The 21,377-nt window shown below is 36.3% G+C and overlaps 2 protein-coding genes and 1 long non-coding RNA gene across 8 annotated transcripts in view; 2 read left to right on the forward strand and 1 right to left on the reverse strand.

The window, feature by feature from the left end:
• Positions 1–21,377, forward strand: part of LOC120329268 (mitogen-activated protein kinase kinase kinase kinase 3-like) — a 362,445-nt gene that overhangs the window by 185,660 nt on the left and 155,408 nt on the right. The window lies entirely within an intron of this gene.
• On the forward strand, positions 3,345–10,530 carry LOC120329272 (sodium-dependent dopamine transporter-like). Of its 5 annotated transcripts, none has more exons than XR_013479675.1 (3): positions 3,345–3,621; positions 6,570–6,710; positions 7,155–10,530. XR_013479675.1 is itself a non-coding variant. In XM_078118739.1 (3 exons), exons 1-3 carry the CDS (start codon positions 3,758–3,760, stop codon positions 7,094–7,096), a joined length of 273 nt encoding a protein of 90 aa, XP_077974865.1. In that variant the 5' UTR covers positions 3,683–3,757; the 3' UTR covers positions 7,097–7,143. The 5 variants fall into 5 exon arrangements, 2 of the variants coding, with proteins under 2 accessions (XP_077974865.1, XP_077974866.1); XR_005567725.2 differs by having other exon boundaries at positions 3,345–3,547; XR_005567726.2 differs by lacking the exon at positions 3,345–3,621 and adding an exon at positions 3,624–3,705.
• Positions 12,362–19,813, reverse strand: LOC120330193 (uncharacterized). 2 transcript variants are annotated; one of them, XR_013479631.1, is made up of 3 exons: positions 19,702–19,813; positions 15,541–15,753; positions 12,362–15,134 (listed from the first exon to the last, which is right to left on the reverse strand). It is a non-coding gene; the product is annotated as an uncharacterized LOC120330193 (long non-coding RNA). The 2 variants fall into 2 exon arrangements; XR_013479630.1 differs by lacking the exon at positions 19,702–19,813 and adding an exon at positions 16,530–16,708.

The following is a 21,377-nucleotide window of genomic DNA, read 5'->3' on the forward strand; positions in this document are numbered from 1 at the left end:
TGAAGCGTGATGTAAACATTGCCTTGGAGCATTAGTTCAACAAGAATAAAAACAATCCCCAATACTCTGGGATATACCACGCTAAAATTAATTATCAGGTGCTGTAGCCTAAGTTGCTCATGGTTAAATATTTTTTATAGAATTGATGATTTTGAACATGTAGTAGAGTAGTAGATCGTGTATAGAGCGCCAACTCTGCAAAACACTTTCATATGAAACATAAGGAATTAGCAGTGAAGTGAGGATTTTTCTTGGGTCAAGTCCTGATTCAATTCGACTTGCCCAAACGATTTTGAAAGCTCAGTATTTATATTTAATTGAAGAAAGAGAAAATAAGGTGCTGTCCTGACTTCTAAGACAATTTGTTGGTCTAAAAGCAATAAAAAATAATTGGCCCAGAAATGACCTGACACAACATCTGATATTGAACCTGTTAAAAGTATAGCAACATCTAAGAGCCGTCGTCAATTGTGGAATTTATTATTTTGAGAATGAAATTTTTATTGTCTTTATCCTATTGATGAAAACAAGAAGAAAAAAAAACGACTTAGATTAACAATATGAACGAATATTGAAAACAAGAACAAATTTAAAATGCAAATCTTGAAAGAAAAATAAGGATGGTATACAAATTGAAAACAGAACGCAGCTATTAATAAATCTGGCAAAGTCGTTAAGGTAGCGCTACCGGTAGTCTATGTGACAAATTGCATATCCGACTTCGTTTTGGGCTACGTGTCCATATATTTGAACAACGCTCTTTTGTTTTATAGCTTCTCATGTCTGAATAATAATCGGGATTGAATTTGCAGCTTCCATGAAGTAGGAATCAAAATTGTCGAAATTTTCAATTGATATTTAAAAGTCTTGCAACTTCTTTGGTTTTCTTCGATTAAATTATTCCCGCGTCAAATCGAGTCAGGAGGTCACAGCCCTATGGTGACCCATCGTTGTCACGCGTAAAATTGAAAAAATAATTCAAAAAAATAAAATAAAATAAAGATTAAAGTAAAATAAAAAAAATAGTCGTGAAAAACATAAAAAAATTAAAAACAAACGGTACCTCCTGACCAAAGGTGTTATAGCCGCGTTACGCCTGACCGTATCGGTGAAACGAATGGGAGATACGGATAGTAGAATATAGATTACTGAAACACTCTCTGCGCCTGCCCCATAACAGCCATAACATACCGGTACCGATCCAGACGAATGACCCATCCCTCGATTCACTATCCGTACCCATGACCCATCACTCGATTCACAACTGTCCTAGCAGTTAAGCAGCATTCTCCAATTCAATTACCTTCTACACGTAAATACAAATTTCCGAATTTTCGTATCCAATTCTATATTCTCTTATTATTATTATAAATATTATAAATATATTACTTGTAGTTGAACTTGTAGCATGGAAAGTTTATTGAACATTTTCATATTAAATTTATTGAACATTGCTCAAGGAAATCTGATGTGAGTTAGAGCCCCAGGGAACACATTTGTGCGCGTGGGATTATTCATGACAACGTTGATCCTAAGCAGCTGCAAATTTTCTCAAAATATTTTATTTATACAAAATCTACAAATTACTGCAAAATTTGCCTGAATTGCTGGACTGATGAATTACATTGTGAAAGCAAATATTGATTCGTTCAGTTGCTTGCGTTTGAATTTAACAGCCATTATGACTATAATTAAATAAAATCATCCCTTGTGTGCATGTCGAAAAGCTGAAAGTCCATTCTATTTACATTTAAAAAATCGTTTGATTTAACTATGAAATGAAAGTAAATTTTAATTTCTAAGAGAGTGATCAGAGAACCAGAGCTCAATGTTCAGACGAATTAGGCCCATTTTCATATTCAGAAGATAATAGAACTGCTACTCGTCAACAAGCAGTGTTAGAGGACGAGCGACGAGGAGCAAGCAAGTTGCTGGATAATTAATCACATAAAACCTTTTTGTGATGTGAATGTGAAGATAATTCACTAGCGAACAACATAAAATCCAAATAGCATAGTCTGGAATTCCAGCGGCAGAAGTTAGAGCAGGGTCGTCTAACCCGTGGCCCATCGAAGGTTTCCGAGTGACCCGCGCAGTAATATTCGAAGCTCGATGTCTTTCACAAATCTGAGCACATATTGAGATATCCAATAAAAAAGTTATTCCTCGTCGTTCAAACGTGCGAGAAGCACCGTCCGTCTATCAAATGCTTTTTAATTAAAGCATTAGAATTAATTATGATGCATCGCAGGCTATTGTTACATCGAGAATCGCATTCACTTGATTTTTGTATTGCTTTAAACATTGTGTCCGTTTAACTTGTGTAGTAATTTATTTGTTATTGTTGACTTTGTTCTCAAGAACCCGAGTTTATATCTCATTTATTTTGGAACTGTGCATTTACACAAAATGTATATGATTATGTTTTTTCAGTTGTATTAAATTGTTACATCGAGAATCTTTTCAGTTGTATTAAATTGTTACATCGAGAATCGCATTCACTTGATTTTTGTATTGCTTTAAACATTGTGTCCGTTTAACTTGTGTAGTAATTTATTTGTTATTGTTGACTTTGTTCTCAAGAACCCGAGTTTATATCTCATTTATTTTGGAACTGTGCATTTACACAAAATGTATATGATTATGTTTTTTCAGTTGTATTAAAAATAAACAATTGCGAGTTAAAAAATATTTATAAAACATGTATTTTACTAGAACTAAATAATCAGTGTTTTTCACATTTATCATTAGTTGAACGCAATGCAGTCATACTTCTTCTGTGTACTGCAAGATATAAAATATGGTTAGAACGTAATGCAGCTATTTTAGAAAATGTTAATCCTAGTGAAAATAGTGTCATAACAAGAATTAGAAAATCCCTTTTAGCAAGGAGAAATATAGAACAACTGAGACATAATCCTAGTTTTATAAAAGAACTAGACATAATTTGTAAGAATCTATGACTAATTGTATAAATTTTTATTTTTCTGCTATAAATTAAAAACATATAAATTAATGTATATTTACTGATAAACATGGGAAACTTTATCTGGAATCAACAATGGAATAATATGAATTGCTGGATAATACTGGGTGATGTTTACGAATATATTTGTTTATTATATGTAACTATGTTCTATGATTATTATTTTTTCATCATTTATTTATTTTTACAAAACTGTTATGAATCCACAACGTGGACCTTTAAAAAAAAAAAAAAAAAAAATTTATTTGTTATTGTTGACGCCGTAATTCCCTTAATTGACAGTGTGCTTCTACACACTTTATTACGAAACAATTGAGAGAGTCTTCGTGAGCAATTACTTGTCCAGACACATCTCGCTTAGTCTCGGGGTTCTTTGCTTTCAGATAACACTTTACTTCTGTGGATAATGGCGCTCGTTGTGTTTTAAATGGGTTGAAATTGGTATGGCGACTTTGACTTCCTGTTTTAACATTAGAAAGATTATCTTAGGGCTGTTCCACATAGGCCTAGTTTAAGGATACTTTTATGAGCATTAGATTGCCTTTGTGGTTGTTTTCACAGGTATAGTTTATTTAATTGATTTGATGTGATTTTAAACTTGTGATATTTCAAGTCTGAAATAGCAGACAACTTCGGTATGTTTTAATATGTAATTCTTTCTGACTTGAAGGCTGCAAGTTATTTAAAAGTAATTTGGTTTGGCTTGCTAATTAACTACGGTATGTTTAATATAGTATATATTGTTTAGATATAATGTCAATGACATAAAGAATGATTCCTAGGTGGGTGTGGAGTACAAAATGTAGAGCAATTTTTTCTAAGTGGATTTTAAGGCGCTGCGTCAGTATTCGTACCAAGATGACGCACATCCTGAACCCCGACCTGGTACACGTACAATATTCAGGTAGTGCGCCATCTTAGTACGAATACTTTGTGAGCACGTTTTTGTTAATATAAACAATTATACAATGTCAGAAATTCAGTTTTAGTACAAGAAATGTTAGTTTATTCTACTAATATAAGCCAAGATCCATCGACAGCATCTAGCCACTTTCTTTTGCACTTTACATTCCAAGTCAAGTCAAATTTATTTTTCCAACCAGTAACAGAAAAATATCGCAATCATAAATTTCGACAAAAATAATTTGCACAGTTTCACTAAGGAATGGAAGTCGCGGGGAACCAAACTGGTTATCGAGCAGTTACACTCAAGGTTATGATATCTAATTATTAAAGAAGTAAGAATTCTGGAGTTTTGAAACTAATATTATGAAATCATAAAATCTAGAACCCGTTGTCGTGAATTTTTTGTCGTAGCTGAATTCGAGGGACAGCATGACAACAGACATGAGAAGCACGGTCGCCTCTTCTAGTTGATGACGGGGTTTCTTAACAGGGGACCACGGCCTTCTTCGAGGCCACGGATCGGTTATCTGGGAGCACGAACAAATAGATTGAAATGCGAATATATAATAAATATGTATTTTTGTAGAAGAGAAGAAGCAAAAGTGTTGAGTCCTTGGTCGTTTGAAAAGCATTGGAATCGAACATAAACATGAATTACAGTCTTACCCAGGGATTTACTATGAAATGTAGCAATTTTCTCATTCCTGTTCTTGTGATAGCATTATCTTTGACTGCATCGTCGTGATCATCCCGCTGCATAACAATCTTTGCTAACAAATAATTGACTGTTCTCCACCGGGTGTATATTTGCGCACAAATTGTGCGCAATCCACTTGAACCACTGCCGACTGCATTAGCAGGCTTGTTAATTGCAACAATAGCGGGTATTTTGAAATAGTACTCTTTATTTTACGCGTATGTTTCAACAGTGTTTCCCTATCTATGGGTCGCGACCCAAAGCTGGTTCGCCTGAAAATATTTTCGGTACGATTTTTTTCAACAAATACCTAAAAGTTACTGATTTTATTTCCTAGTAAATTTTGTGCTTTCGTATTATGTGCACCAAGATGGCGCACAACCTGAACATAGTATGTGTACCAGGTTCAGGTTGTGCCCATTACGGTGCACAGATTTGACGAAAAACACTGATACAAATATCAAGCCGTAAAAAGAATTGCTCAAGGCTGCAAACTCCACACCCATGTAGAAATGATGGGCAATGACCCCAAGATGAATAATCACAAATAAAAAAACTTTGTCTGAAAACAAGGTTGGGCCCAAAAAGGCCCCTTATCTGCCGGATTAATAGTTGTGTTCATAAATTTGAGTAGGCTTTCTAAAAGCTGAATTAGTTACGATTATTTCTTCACTGCAAGTATTTTGTGCTGATTTGTTTTTACATTTGTATTAACATAACCCCATCAGCTGTATACTTCGAGTTGAGGATACAAACTTGGGGTTTGAAATACCGCGTTATTGAACTGTTGATAAATATCTAGTGTACAGTCGGTATCGTCCGGGTAATAAAAAACGACTGTTACAGATATTGAAATCTTGGATTCACATCCCATACCCAATACCAAAATACCCTGGGCCGGAGGGTGGTCCAGGGTTGTCAGCTTCGGGAGCCACAAAATTATTTTTGCATTGTTCGCGGGCCACAATAGTACCAAGAATAAGTAACTTTGATTGTGCAAACATATTGACAAAAAAAATCTGCAAAATTCTTTCTATATCTGTATTTACTGTGGGATTCAAGTGCTTACGCAAATGTGAGTGCTTGATAAGATTCCCTAAGCAAAATTTCTTAACTTTAGATTATATTCTTTTGTCACCGGCACAACTTGCCGACATATCAAGCAAGCATTGTGGTATTTTCCATAGTTGATCTAGTTCTAGGCTAATAGATTCCGCATTCGATTTTTAGTTTTTTACGATGACTATATTGTGAGAATATATTCCCGACAAAAAGATGGAAAGCCAGCTAACATTTTAGACTAGCCAAGCATATCATTCAACTTTGCCGATTTTTGGATTACTCTCCGAATATGACGCGGGCCACAGATAATGAAGCGGCGGGTCACATGTGGCCCGCGTGCCTGGTTTTGGACCACCCTGGTCTATACCTTTATATTTCTCGTAATTTTGAATGCGATTTGCATCACGGTAAAAAAAAAGTTTTACTTGACTATGACATCTCAGACACCGTGTAGGTATCTGTTTTACAATATAATGCTTATTATGGTGATATAACCAAGTTGTTCGCTCGCCGATTTCAAACTGAATCCTGGACAAACCCGACCCGTAAACCCCGATTCTACTCACACTTTGTTTGCAAAATGTTTTATTTTGATCTCAAAATAGTTAAATAATTACAGCAAGAAGAACTTAAAGAAGTAACTTAAAATCAATGTTCTTGTGATGAAACAACACGAAATGCGATATTTAATTTTCATCCAGCAAATGCGACGCGGGCCACAGATGATGAAGCTGCGGGCCACATGCAGACCTGGGTTTGGACCACCCTGACCTAGGGTATGAAATGGCAATTTAAAAACCAAAAAATTCTGGTATTTCGAAAAATAGTAGTTTGTTAGATATCAATTTCTTATGGAACGTTTTGAAAACAACTCGCAAATTAAAAAGATAAATTATAATTACTTATCCTCATTTTCAGGCATGTTTGCAATCGCTTCAATCTTCACGATGATATCTGGGAGATACTCGACATATTCGACCGATACTCAACTAGATTTGGACTTGTTTCTGTCGCACTCTTTGAAACAATTGCAGTTGCCTGGGTCTTCAAACTAGAAAAGTGAGTGCTCTATACTTTGTTTTCATTTTTGTATTAAACTTTGTTTAGAGCAAGACTTTACGCCAGGAGTGCGCAACCGTTATTCTTACAGGAGGGGCAGATACAAATAACTGGGTGAAACTGCAGGCTGCACAATTATAACACAAACTTTCTAGAGAGTATGTCTGATACTCAATTGTTTTTATCATGATGCAAGGACGCCTAGTTGCGTAGGACTTAACTAAATTGCCATTACAGATTGAAATATATCCACCACATCATTTAGGTGTAATGAATTGGATAGGCAAAAAATCCAGACCATCAAACCAAAGAAAATCCTTATGAAGCAGTGGCAGCTTGTGCAGAGCCTTGTTCAGAGCACAGAGCAATTCTCAAAACAAGTATAAACCTTTCATCTAAAAAATATTGTTTTGACAAATAACCAGTCCGCTTAATTTTTTTCAGCTTCGAAAATGACATAGAGAAAATGATTCATTCAAAACCTGGATTCTATTGGGAAATAATATGAAAATATACCTGCCCAATTATTATGGGAGTTACTCGTTATTCTGATTGTGAGCTTCGTGAACAAAGACAATGTCTCGAAAGACGAGTTAACCTATATGCCATGGGCGGCGTTTTTTTTATCGTATTATTGATACTAAACTTGATGTTCTGTATTCCATTATTTGCGTTTCGGGATTTTCGAACCGAAATGGATCGGTGCTATTTCTTACGGGAGAAATTAAAGAGCTGATCAGAATGATAATGATGAAATCGGAGTTATGAAATCTGCGACTCCGTTGAATTTAAATTTTGGTATTGGCGTCTTGGGACACATAACATATTTTCGAATGTAGATGACAGTTCACAAGAATATCCCACCTAGTGGATAATAAATATCGAAAATCAAAATTTGTCTGTAGAATTTAAATTTGACGGAGTCGCAAATTCCGTAACTCCGATTTCATAATTTTTATTCTGTTCAGCTCTTTTAAATCTTCCCTAAGAATTCGGGTCGAAAATTCCGATTTGAATATTCTAAAATACCCAAAACATTGACAAAACCTCGTCTAATTTGTCGACACACTCTGGTATTCAAGAACCGAATTTTTTGTTTGAGTACGGCAGTATTTTTGGTCGACTACTGACTTGTTCAATAATCAACTCGTTTGACTACCGAGGTATCACTGTACTTGCTTCAATATTGTTTTCTATGAAAGCTCTAGTATGATAAGCAAATCTGTTATTTAAAAACCAAAGTATTTCACAAAATTGATTTTTAATTGAGCGGCAGTTTGTGCGTTTACAATCTATGATAAAACGCTGTCGAAATCACACCGCTTTCAACAGATTCAACACTTCGGATTTATATATTGTTTCCGTACATTGAAATTTATTTTTTCATCTTTTATTGTATAATTTATTTCGTATACATGTTGTTTTGCCCTGTTTGAATTTGGTATTCATTCTTCTGTGCCTGCTTTCTATCGCTTTTTCTTATTTCATGTATTGTTTGTCTTAATTAGAATGATTTTTTCTGTGATTGGCATAATATTTTCATGCTAGATTTTACTGCTCCAGAAGTCGTTAATATTTGAATCTGTTTCGAATCATTCAAAGCTTGAAAATCTAGAATTTATTGTAATCAGAAAATTGTACCTTTGCTTCAAGTGAATGTAGGCGCGACTTCGACTAAAAGATTTCGATTTTTTTAGGGATATCAGATTGCAAAATTATGTAGAGCTGATCTATGATTATCGGGTACTTTTTACTTTGGACTCCCTGAGTGGAAGCTTTTGATTTTAATAACAAAAAATACAAATTTAAGTCTATAATTCAAAATCCACTCTATGAGAGTTCATTAAAACAATCTAAGTCCTACTATTTCAGTCGAGATCAAAATTTATGAGTCTTTTATTATCAAGTTTTAAATTCACCCTTTTAATGAAAATTCTCACCCAAACAAGTATCAATATAAAGTTTTTTGTAAAACCCTATAAACAGCGTCCTCCAATATACAGAATTTCTTATTCCAACCAAGGTTACTTGTTTTATTATCAATTTCTATTGAAGCTCTCTTTTCTGTTTCACATTGAAATGTATAGTCTGTTTTTTATCACAATCCCTAAACCTCAATCTAAAGAAGTGGTTTCAAATTTTCCAAGCCCCGTTTTTAGAATTTGTCAAGTCTCTTGCCCCACAGCAAAAATAACTAGCTAACAATAAGCTACAGATAACAGATTGTAAGGCGAAAGTATGTTTTATTCGAAAAAAAAACGCGTTCAAAATACAAGGATAGAATGTAAATATCCTTGTCGTTTGAGAACCGCTGATCTGAAGTCAGCCGCTGGAAAAGCCTTTATTAATCGAACCGATTAGAGCCCAATACACAAAACCTTACATTTAAATTACCCTTAGAACTATCGGTTCTTTGAATATCTTGGTTGTTGAGTAAATACTGACTGTCTTGCTTAACGCTATTAGCAGCTATGCTGCATTAAATTGCTTCTGATGATAAGTTCCGCCCTAATGAATCACCCATATACACAATTTTATTTATAATCATATTCTGGTGCTCCCGAAGTATGCGAACCAAGATGGCGGACATCGGAACGTAACATGGGTAACAGGTTAGGGTTAGGCGATATTTTTTTTTCCAATTTTCCTTATTTTCGTCCTAATATCAGTTCGAAGACTAGCCAAGAGCCTCCCGTAGTATTTATACCTAAAATTATGGCCTAACCCTAACCTAGTACACATATTACATTCCGATGTCCGCCATCTTGGTTCGCATACTTCGGGAGCCCCCATATTCTATATATGCTTATATATATATTGAATTTACCTTTTTGCGTCACAATTTTACTAAATATTTGCAATCTTCTAATACGGCCTGTCACCTCACCCTGTAAGGTAGCAAAATTTCCTATGTGGTCCTTTGAGTAAGCCCTATGCTGGTGTGACGACTTGCCCAATGTCCTCTTAAGAGCATAGGTGAGACCCATCAGATCTGCTCATTCAGAGACTTCTTTAGAGCCTAGTTCAAACCAAGATAGGGAATCCACGCCCAAATTTGGGTTTTATTTTGCTTATGTATCTACTTGTCCAAAGCATGCTCAGAAAACCTGTTTAGCAATAAGATTAGTGGCTGGCTTTATTTGAAGCAAAAGTTTAGCTCAACCGAAAACTTCATTACCTCCAAATTCTGATTTTTTATTTTCGATATAGTTCACAGCCTTGTTCGAGCCTAGCAAGCGACCCATGCCCAAACCTGTGTTATTTTATGCTGTGCTATCTGCTTTTCGACCCCCCTTCCTCCCTTTTTTAAATGTAAAAAAAATAAAAGGATCTTTCTGTATCATGCATAATTTTTCGTAGCTTGAAACGATTTTTAAAACCTCAAGAGTGGTGAAGACCCATGTTCTCCGGCCTTCGGTCGAAACTGCTCTTCGTTTCGGTATAACTTGACAAAAATAAATTTCAGAACCCTCGCGTTAACAAATTTTTGGTCCCTGATTCTATATGCCCAGTTTCTGTTTTCCTCTTGTTTAGAGGGCGAGCACGAATTAAGTTCCCGTCCAATTATGGCCTATCAATTGAACTCATTTCAATTTGAAGCAACGTTACCCTGTTTTCAATTTTAATACTTGAAAATACACAATACCACAACTTTACAAGTTCCCTAAAGTGCAAAAATATATTATTTATTTGTGGAGAAAATTCGGCGAAATATTAGAATTTTATCTATTTTGTGTGCCTTGTATTTTATTAGATTTGAAAAATGTACTTTGAACTGCTTGTTTGTAAAAGAATCTGTAAATAAATTGAAAAAAAGCGATTTTTAAGTGTTTTTCGTAATAATATGACGTCACTCTAACGCCAGTTCCACAGGATTACTACTCCTAACGTTTTACACTGATATTATCACGTTTAAAACCTCCATATACCCCAATGTAAGGCCCGGGAGCGAAATAGGATCATTCTATGGGAGAGGAAAGGGTTGAGACGACTTGTTATGTTGGAAAATCATTTAAATCAATGATTATAAATTATTTTACAATTAGTAGGCTTGAGGTTTATACTACCAAGTCCGCCCGCCTTTAGACCAGAACAGGAAGGAGTAACTTAGAGACACGTAGTCGAGTTAGGATATTTTATATTTTTATCAATATCTAACAACAGCCAATCATAACGCGTATTTCAGGTCACGTGATCGACACAGAACTCCATCTGTCATTTTCCAGCCATGCGCAGACGAACACCTTAACAGGAAGTTGAACTTCCTTACCGGAAGTTCCTAATTGACATGCGCACGAAAATATTAAACTCCCATTGGCTGATTCAAAATTTCTATACCTGCGCAGTAGATTACCGGCCATCTACTTGCCATGCGCGAGATTTTCGAAAAATGACGGTTGCCAGATTTCAGAATTTTGTTTTTGAACGGTCTGATCCAGAATCGGACCATTTAAAAACGAAATTCTGAAATCTGGCAACCGGTATTTTTCGAAAAATCTCGCGCATGGCAAGTAGATGACCGGTAATCTACTGCGCAGGTTGAGAAATTTTAAATCAGCCAATGGGCGTTTAGTATTTCCGTGCGCATGGCAATTAGGAACTTCCGGTAAGGAAGTTCAACTTCCTGTTAAAGTGTCCGACCATTTAGAAAATGAAATTCTGAAATCTGGCGACCGTCAAAAACAGTGAATTTTTGCGCATGGCAGGTGCATGTCCGTTTTGGTTGTGCGCAGGTCACGTGACTTTGGAATTTTCTGATTGGTCAAATTTTATCCAATCAAAATATTCCTTTATTGTATCAGGGTTAAAAAAAACGCCCTTGCTACTTACTATAAGGGCAAGGAAAGAAGTACGTTTGATGAAACCCTCAGCTAAGTTACTTGAGCTACATTTCTCCTGAGATCATTACACTTCGATTACTGACTATTAGGCTCATTAAGTTACCCCAACTTGCTTTTGCATTAGACGTCACTGTGACGCTGAAGATAAGTTCGATTTCCATTGATACAACCTCATCCAGGATGACTAAATAGCGGTAAATCTGTAAATAGAGGCTCTTTTATGTATGTATTAGCTTTGCTCAAGAGTGAAAACCTAGCAAACACTGCTATCATGAATCACAAAGACCATTTCTACTTATCGATCTTGATCGGTAAGTATGTTGATAAGTATTTGTCTGTGAGATGCACGCAATATCTCACGAAAGCGAGGTTGAATCTGCTCCAAATTTGACATGTGCGTTCATCATATCTCGGACAGAAGCCCATTGATTTTGGATGAATTATGTCGTATAATTAGCGAGTTATTAATTAATGGTGTCACTATGGAGTAATAGCGCTGTTTTGTGGGATCCCCTAACTTTCGATCGATATTTTCGTTTGTATATCAGAGTGAAAACTCTTAATTACGGGGAATTATAAGACAATGCCATTAATTATGGGTTCTCAAAATGTTCCATAAGGAGAACAAAGGCTTTGTGAGAGATACCCAAAGGCTCAAATACGAAGCAGTAAATACATTAAATAAAGTAATTTTCTAGTTTACTCAGGGACATTAATCGGCATATGATGTGTTTTTATTTTTTAAATTTATTGCGGGGCTTTGTAACACCAAAAGTTTGAGAACTCAATGGAATAAAGCACACAAAGCAGTAATATTTTGCATATGATCAATTTATTGCAATAAATATTCACACAATAAAAAAGCATAATGATATACTGTTATAAAATTTCAAAGTGGAAAATAGTATACTGTCTGAAAATTAGGCTGTAAATGGGGCCAATTTACAATCAACTCTGACTCCGGAGATAAAAAATAGACTTCCAACTGTGGGCTGCAAAAAAATCGTGGTTTAGATGATAAAGAGTTAGAGCTTAGGGGGAGAAGAGGTTTTAAAAGGGGCCAATTTACAACAGACTGTTGACTCCATATTACAAAAATGGTCCCCCAGCTTTAGACTGCGAGAAATTTGACCTAAAATTCAAGAAAATCCCGATTTTGAAAGCTCTAGGTCTAGGATACGCAAAGAATTTGAATGCAATAACTTTGGATTCTTTTACGTTTTTCCCAGACAGTACAAACTTGGGATTTTCGAGTTTCAAGTGAGAAAAAGGTATTTCTATATCAGTGGTTCTTGAACAGCGGGGTGTAAATAAAACGATAAAATGGAATGAAAGTTGAAATAAAAATATTCGTTAGATTCTATCTTGCCCGCCTTTTTGGATATTTGAATTTATTTATTTTGGATATTTACGGCCCATGTATTTTCAATAAATTTTCAATTTTTTTATAATATTGTGTTGAGATATATTTAATTAGGTAAAAATATTTGAACAATTACTGATTAAAAAACAACAAACCTGGTTAAGATAAATCGAGAACTGACTTCATAACCATATTGGAATTGTGAAGGGACTTTATAGATTACATATGACAACAAAAAATCAATACAATTTGGCCTTTGGCTTCGCTACATATCAGAGAAGTATCAGAAACTCACTCACAGCAAAGGCACAGTTCAATATTAAACAATAATTCAACATTAATATACCAGTATGAATCTGAGTAAAAATTTAATAATTATGATTAAAAATGGTAAAAATAGATTAAAACTTTAGGCTTTAGCATAGACTTGACTTTATTTATCACATACACAAAAATAAACTTATTATTTATCCCATACAAAAAGTACAGGGCTGAATCAAACTTATCGGGCATTCCCAGATGAAATACATTTGTGTGAGTACAATTTGAAGATTATAATTAAAACGATAAATTGGAATGAAAGTTTAATACCTCAGCATGGAGTTGACGTTTCATCCCATAAAAACAACACAGGGCTAAATTAAACTTATCATTTATGCCATACAAACAGTACAGGGCTGAAATCAAACCTAGCAGGCATTCCAAGATGGGACAAATTTGCATACGATAGTTTTTAAAACTCAAAAACTGGTTGTTGATCGCGGATTGGGGCAGATTCCGCCATCATGACAATAACATTTTATAAGGAATACAAAGTTGCTTTTACGTCCATAGCAGCATGGTCTTGTTGTTTTAGTAATCCAAACAAAAACAAAGCATCTGCTGGATTTAACTCACAATGTGCTGCGATTTAATTTTTAGCGCTGTAGGGCGGAGTATAATTACATCTCGATATCGGATCATTTTTGAAATCATTGTATCTCATTAATTTAATCAGGCTATCCATGTCGACAACTTTTTTGTTGTTGCGAGCGAATACTTTCGCTCAAGGATTTTTGTCGTGTGTGAACCAGTTGCCATATTTAGCTACCATCACTGATTGACCAGAACCGTCGAATAATTTCGGAAAAAAAAGGAATGTTGTAACTTGCCCAGTAAGTTTGAACAAAAAGAAGAGACATCATCGTAGACTGTTTCACCGAGCAGTCTTTCTAGGAGTTGTAAACTCATTATAGTCCACAATCATACATTGGTTTGGTTATTGTATGTTCCACTGTAAGCGAGACTTAGAGTTAAGATCTAAAGTCGAATTTCGGGTCAGGCTCGGGCCTAAAATGTCAATCATTATGTTCGAGTCAGGCTTTTTTATAAATGAGGCGTTTTGGCCACGAGAGACCGTGGTCTGCATAAAAATAGTAGTTGCCTCATCAACATGACACATACTGTACTAAACTCTTGCAATGACAATTCAAAGAACTCCTTAATAAGATATGAAATTTCGGGTTTGATTCGGGCTCTGGTCTGCAAATCCAGTTAATTAGTCGGGCCCGGGTCGGGTTTAATACCCACAGGCTCGGTTGGGCTGGAATTTTTGGGCCCGATCTTACCTCTAGCGAGACGGTTCGCTGTGATGGTTCTCAGCCACTAGGGGACAGTTTCTGGCTTGATGAATTTCCACTAATCAGAGTTACAGTTGCCATTCGTAGTGTCCATGGTTACCAACCTTGTAGCAAGTACGTAGAAATCATCTCCGGGAAATACAGTCTCATAGTAACCAGAAAAAGACTCCGAGTGAGAACCAAAATTAAATCATTTCATGATACGAAGCATGCTTTCGAATGACGACCTAGTATCACAGCAGAAATAAACCAGTTTTGTCAGTGACTATTTTGAGGAGAGCAGAGCAATGCCCATACACAAATGCTTGGCGTTTCAATGGCTCTCCAACTTCCAGATCTTCTAAATTCCCTCAAAGTTGGAAAAGATAGAAACCAAAAGGTTCGAATTGTAGGGTTGTAAATCGCAAGATTATTACATCCATCTTTCAATCCTTGGACTTGCAGAAGGCCTTTGTCAACTTCATTTTTACACACGACTTGCTCAAGAGAGTCGAGTCGCAGTAACCATTTAAAGTGTTGTTCCACGTTTGCTCGATTCTCTCAGATGTTATATATTCTTCAGCATATACTGCTCTATAGGCTTGCAAATTTTGGTGCACGTCTGAAATATTGTAAAAATGAATGTTATTAATAAAAGATTTGGTAACAAAAAAAAATCAGCGGTTTTCAAACTTTTCAGTAGAGTGGACCCTAATGAGACATTTCAGAGGCTAGAGCAGACATGGGCTAAGTACGGCCCTTGTGCCAAATCCAGCCTGTTGGGTGACTCAATCTGGCCCGCTTGATGGTACCACAACCAAACTAAGACTTAACTTCGATATTTTAGGTAAAAATATCTCAATGGATTTGTTAAGATTCCGATTACATTTAATTTTGGCACGTGGCTTATTGTTTTCCACCTTTGCTTTGTAACACTGTTAATATTGTTCATAAAATGTAACTTTTTACGTCACACTTATATGGCCCACCAGTCTCGGTGGGCAAAATTTGTGATTATGCTTACATACAGCAAGAGATCCACTTCGCAGAGCGATTGTTAAACTGGTGAGTTGTCTGCCCCTCGTTGCTCTGTAGTCGAGTTGTCTTCTCCTCAAGCATCGATGACGTGACGTCACAGAGCGATTGCTCGACTGGTGAGTTGACCGTCTGTCGAGAGACTGCTCAGTAGGCGAGTTTGACCATAGACTACTAAGCTCACATTCATGAATACCTAAGTATTACTGTGAAGTATAAAGGTTTTAATATATTTAAAGGTGCTCATTCAATACATTGGAAACCAATAAAGTTCAAAAATTTAAACACACTCAGTTCTATAAGTCAACAGTCTAACTTCGCTAACGTTACTCCAATTTCGTCGGTAGACTGTATTTGGGGTCTAGTATAGTTTAGTACCACAAGTACTTCCGGTGGGCGTAGCATAACGAATTTTGCATATGCTATTCCTAACCCCCACCTGACTATGCCATCCAAAAATTACGTCACTACGACGTCACAATCACGTCATAGGGATTGCCAAAGTATAATTACAATCGCCCGAAATGACATCTGCGCCTCCGATAACGAACTTGCTGAAGCCGGCGATCTCTCTCCTATAGTGATCGTTGTGACGAGAAAACGAGAGAAATTGCTTGCTCGATTTCAGGTGATCGTCTGCGCGTTTTGGACGACCATCCGCATACGTCGGTGGGCCTTATTACGCCACTGTGACGTCGTAATGACGTAATTTTTCGGTGACGTAGTCAGGTGGGGGTTAGGATTGATATATACAAAAATTGTTGAGCCAGGTCAACTAGAAGTACATGTGGTACTAAACTATACCAGACCCTGTATTTGTATTCATGAAACATGAGCAAAATAAGCCACTTATACAAATAAAAATGTTTTCTAGACATTATTCATGTATTTTTCTCAACATTTGAGCCATAAAAATATCAAAATCATATTTCTATGGACCTAAAACACCACCGTAGAAAATGCGAAAAGACGGACAACTCACCAGGCCTCTCTGTAGTCGAGTTGTCCTGTTGTCTCTGGACCCTGGTCAGTTGTCCGTCAGCCAAAGGAACACGGCTTATTAGAAAATTGGTGCAATACCGTACCACAGGTCTCATGTGGTTTCGTACCTAACGTACTTCTAGTGGGTGTAGCATAACAATTTTTTCACATGTCAATCCTAACCCTCGCCTGACTACCCCATCCAAAAATTAGGTCACTACGACGTCACAGTGACGTAATAGAGCCCTTCAAACTATACGAATTGTCATCCAAGACGCGCAGACGAGCACCCGAAATTGAACAGCTATTTCTCTCGTTTTCGTGTCGCGCTGATCCCGATATGAGAGAGATCGATGACGTTTATCGTACCATTTCGGGCGAACGCTCGTATATTTGGCAAGCTCTATGACGTGATTGCGGTGTCGTAATGACGTAATTTTTGAATGGCGTAGTCAGGTGGGGGTTAGGATTGACATAACAAAAAATTGTTATGCTAAACCCACTAGAAGTACGGTACGTTAGGTACAAAACTAAATGTTAGGTTCCGGTATGAAACTACACGAGACCCCAAGTGTTTTGTCTGCAAAATTGGTCAATGTTACTTGTAAAATGTTGCCGGGATTTTGTCTTTCCAGATATGACAACCCTAATCTATCCCTAAAGCTATTACGATAGTTAATTAATTTACTATATCAGTATATAGTACCGCCACCGGTACCGTAAAAGCTACACTCTCGACAATAGCAGTACCGTACGGTAACTGAACAAGATCAGTGGTTCCCATTCCCAATCGGTGAGTAATTTCATGGAAATTTCTCACTAGTGGGAAATTTGTAGATTGCAAGTGGAAATAGAATTCTCCTCTTAAAATGTACGCACAACAACACAATTATTAAATATTACACAATGAAAATCACAATATATGCCATGAAGCGGAAAAAGATTCCTATTCAATTAATGGAAACTTTAGTAAAATATCACGTCGTTGGCCATGATATTCTGATTGTGCTACGTAACTCATTTTGATCTTTGGTCGGCCGATAACAGCCTCACAGACATTTTTTAGATTTTTTACATTATAGTTCTATTATGAGTTCGGGGACTGCCTGTGTTAGCCAAGTGAATAGTCCCTTTACACAACTCGATGGGCCGCGGCCAATGGACCTTTCCCCGAGCATCGACTTTCTTGTTTACATCGTGACATTGGCCAATCAGCAAGATGCAAAAAGTGACGTAACAATGCCCCCTTTTCGCATTCGCTCAGACACTTTTCTCACTCAGACAGATTTTCAAACGTGGTTGTAAACATTACCTCGTTTTCGCGATTTTGAACTCTATTCGTTAGTTTCCAGTTGTGTTTAGAAAACTTAAATATAAATCAGATAATTCAATGATCACACTGTCTTCCTAGTAGCTTTAATTTAATTGCAGTAATAAAAATTAGTGTAAAAATAACTGTGATAGACTAGCCTGAAATTCTTTACCGGTACTTTTAAAAAACAGATTGTTGTATGCGATGAATCATAATGATGGTTTGAAACACATAACTCATTTTACAGGCGCCAACTCGCAAAAGCATTCTTAAAATAGCCCTGAAAATTTTGCAATGGTAGAGTATAGGGAGAATTTCCCGGGGGTCAAAGGTCGGGGAAAGGTCCATAGCCTGATGGGACGAGGCGCAATTCGATGGGCCGTGGCCCCGGCCCATGGGTCGCAGAGGAGTCATCACTTCCACTCAAAAACTCGGCCTTATTGAAAGTGGGAAATTGAGATAAAAAAGGTTGGGAACCCCTGAATTAGATCGTTGGGTCATTGGGTGTCGCTGCTGATAACCAGTTTTCTTTCCTCGCGGCTTCCCTTCCCCAGTTGAAATGTGTGATTATCTTTTCGTATATATATATTTCGTGTAGAATTCACCTTTTACTGTTGGAAAAAATAAACTTAACTTGAAGTAGCATACTAAATATTTCCTAACCTTTGTTTCGTTTCTATCAGAGTAACCAAATAAAATTGATTGATTGACCCCAGAAACATTCTCCCGGTAGTTTGGTATGGCAAATTTATTACAGCTTATTTTAATTGTGTTTTGTGTAGAGTTGGTGCTTACAAACCTATTTAAATAACCATCATTTTTTTTATAAAAATATTCAACCAAGTGCAGTTTACGGGTACTATAACTATAATTAGCGACTAATTCCAAAATATTGCAACTAAACCGAATTTTCTCGGAAGACATAATGACAAGTGAGTTACCTAATTTACAACTAATTTTGGAAACACGAATGAACCCCCCCCCCCCCCCCCCCCCCCCAGGGCAGCCAGTTATTCCTGGTCAGGTCACCCTGGTTATTCGCCAGGTTTTTAATTATAGCTATTAATACCCGTAAATTGCACTTGGTTGGATATTTTTTTATAAAAAATGATGGTTATGTAAATAACTTCCGGAAATTAACTTTTTATATCAGTGTAAATGACTTTCAAATCTTACAGCATACAAGCATTCGCGGAAAAATTCTACTTTAACAAAGTAACATTATTTTTCCTTTTTGCGTAATGCGTAGTGTATGTCATTTCGGCTTAGCTTAGGATAATTATTACATGGGCCAAATCAAAATTGTATACAGTGTTCCCTCTAAGGTGTGCGCGTGTGTGCGCGCACACAGCTTTCAGAGGCTGCGCACACGCATAGATTTACTGCGCACAGACGTATTTTGATGTAATGTAACAATGTGCTCGGTTGGCAGGTTGAGAAAGTTTGTTGTTGGCCCACTTATTACCCGGTTAGAACGCCAAAATTTCTTCATTGGTTTTTGCACAAATATTAGTCATTTCCAAAAAAGTGCGCACACACCAAAATTTCTGCGCACACATACTACAAAAAATTAGAGGGAACATTGATTGTATATAACTTAAAATATCTCATCTTACATCCTGAGTTATTTGGTGTAGAAATGCAGCGTGTGTATATAAATGATATTCGAGGAATCGTTGCTAATCTTTTTAGGTATTCAAGAGTGTTTACTGCTGCGAACTTATCAGGGTAGCAGCAACCTAGCTGTAAATACTGAATCTGGACTGCCATTTGGGTGAAATAGGCCAGTTTTTCACAAACTTTGAGCGGGAAAAATTTTGGGCTTATTAAAGAGTACAAAATTTCACACAAAGTACTATACCTGTTTTCTTCTTTAATTCATCACATTTCTTTCAATGCCCGGCCAGTACTGCACCACTGGATCAAACTGAAATGCAAAGTTACCATATCAACTAATACTTCCATCAGTTTACACACTTCAGCAACTCTGAACTTTGCTTGCCTATCCAATCGGAGAATCCCCATACGTTTGTTATCTGGTGGGTTTGCCTAGAGATGTCTTCCCCAGTAAAAATGTGTGTTTGATTTTATTTTTTGTCAATATCGTATTATATTATTTACTGGATGAAAAAATTGATTGACTATGACTATATCTATTCAATTTGATCCGATTTTTGACTCAAAACGCAATTATTAGAAGTAGTACAAAACGTACATCTCGCTATTCCGAGTGAATGCATACCGGTAGTATCAGAGAAGCGAGGCGCTTGTATAACAATGCCTACTTAATAGGGGTCGCGGAACTCGAATATTGAAAAAGGATAGAAGTTACTGTGGAATTCTATTTTAACATTTAACACGTAACGACTGACGCTTTTTAACAGTATTGAATAGTAATCGTCACTCTGGTTTTCCTACTCATTTAGAGATGTTTAATATGATACTCCTGACGAAAAATAGGCAAATACTTATTTTAACTGACCCAATATTGAAGTCCGAGTCGTCAGACCAACTCGAATTATTTCATTAAACAAAGCGCCATTCAAAATTCAACTATGGAAAATTTTGTGGAGCCCCCTTTTCCTCTGTACCCTAAGCCCGTGCTTATTTTGCTTACTGGTTGGTTAATCAGAACCCAACTATAGCATAGGGAGCTGGACACTTGTATTATGCTACTTTTTGAGTCCGGTTCATATTGTATGGCCTTTACTTAAAAATACATTGGTATTTATTCTTTGTATTAAATATTCATGGAAAATCTTTTTTGGCAAGAGTGCGTCATATTGATAAAATATGATATAAATAAAAAATATAAAAATTTTGAACATAGAAAAACCGATAACTTGTATGGTATCAAACAGAGTGGAATGTAAATACTGTAAATTACATACGCTTTTCGTATGAGCTTTTTAGGACTGATGAATATAATCAAGTTGCAAAATTGCCTGTGCCCTCAAGTTATAGGTAAATGCGTCATACGTACAAATTTAAATACGGCTAAAATTGAACCATGGCATAACATTATATTCAGGAAGTTTTTTTTACGTTTTACTCAGAACCGATAAAATGATTTAGGCTTACATAATTTTATAAGTAGCATGACGAATTCCTATTTGTCATATTTTACGATGTTTGCAGGTATCTCTACCTCCAAAACAAACCATTTGATGATTGATCTATCATTAATCACATAACGAACCATTTGGTCGTAAAAACGCGTCTGAGAAGGTCTGGATGTGGTGTATAAGCAATAAACTTAATAAGGAGTGGTTTAAAAAATTGCTCTTCCGAAGCAGCACTTTAACTCTAAATTTTGACTAACAACTAGCGAGGAATTTTCTGAAGATGTAAGATGTAGAAGTATGGATGCCGATAGTGACTTTTTGTGTCATTGTTTATTTATTTTGTAGGAACTGCTAGTCGACTTGCTCTATGGCAGGCCTGGTAGTTGGATTGCTCAGTGTAGAAAACATTTGTATAATTACCATGTATAGAGTCGTGTTGGTAAAACGATGTATCTTATACATTTACACCCAG

The sequence above is a fragment of the Styela clava genome, chromosome 12 (assembly GCF_964204865.1).
Source record: "Styela clava chromosome 12, kaStyClav1.hap1.2, whole genome shotgun sequence".
NCBI classification, from domain to species: Eukaryota; Metazoa; Chordata; class Ascidiacea; order Stolidobranchia; family Styelidae; genus Styela; species Styela clava.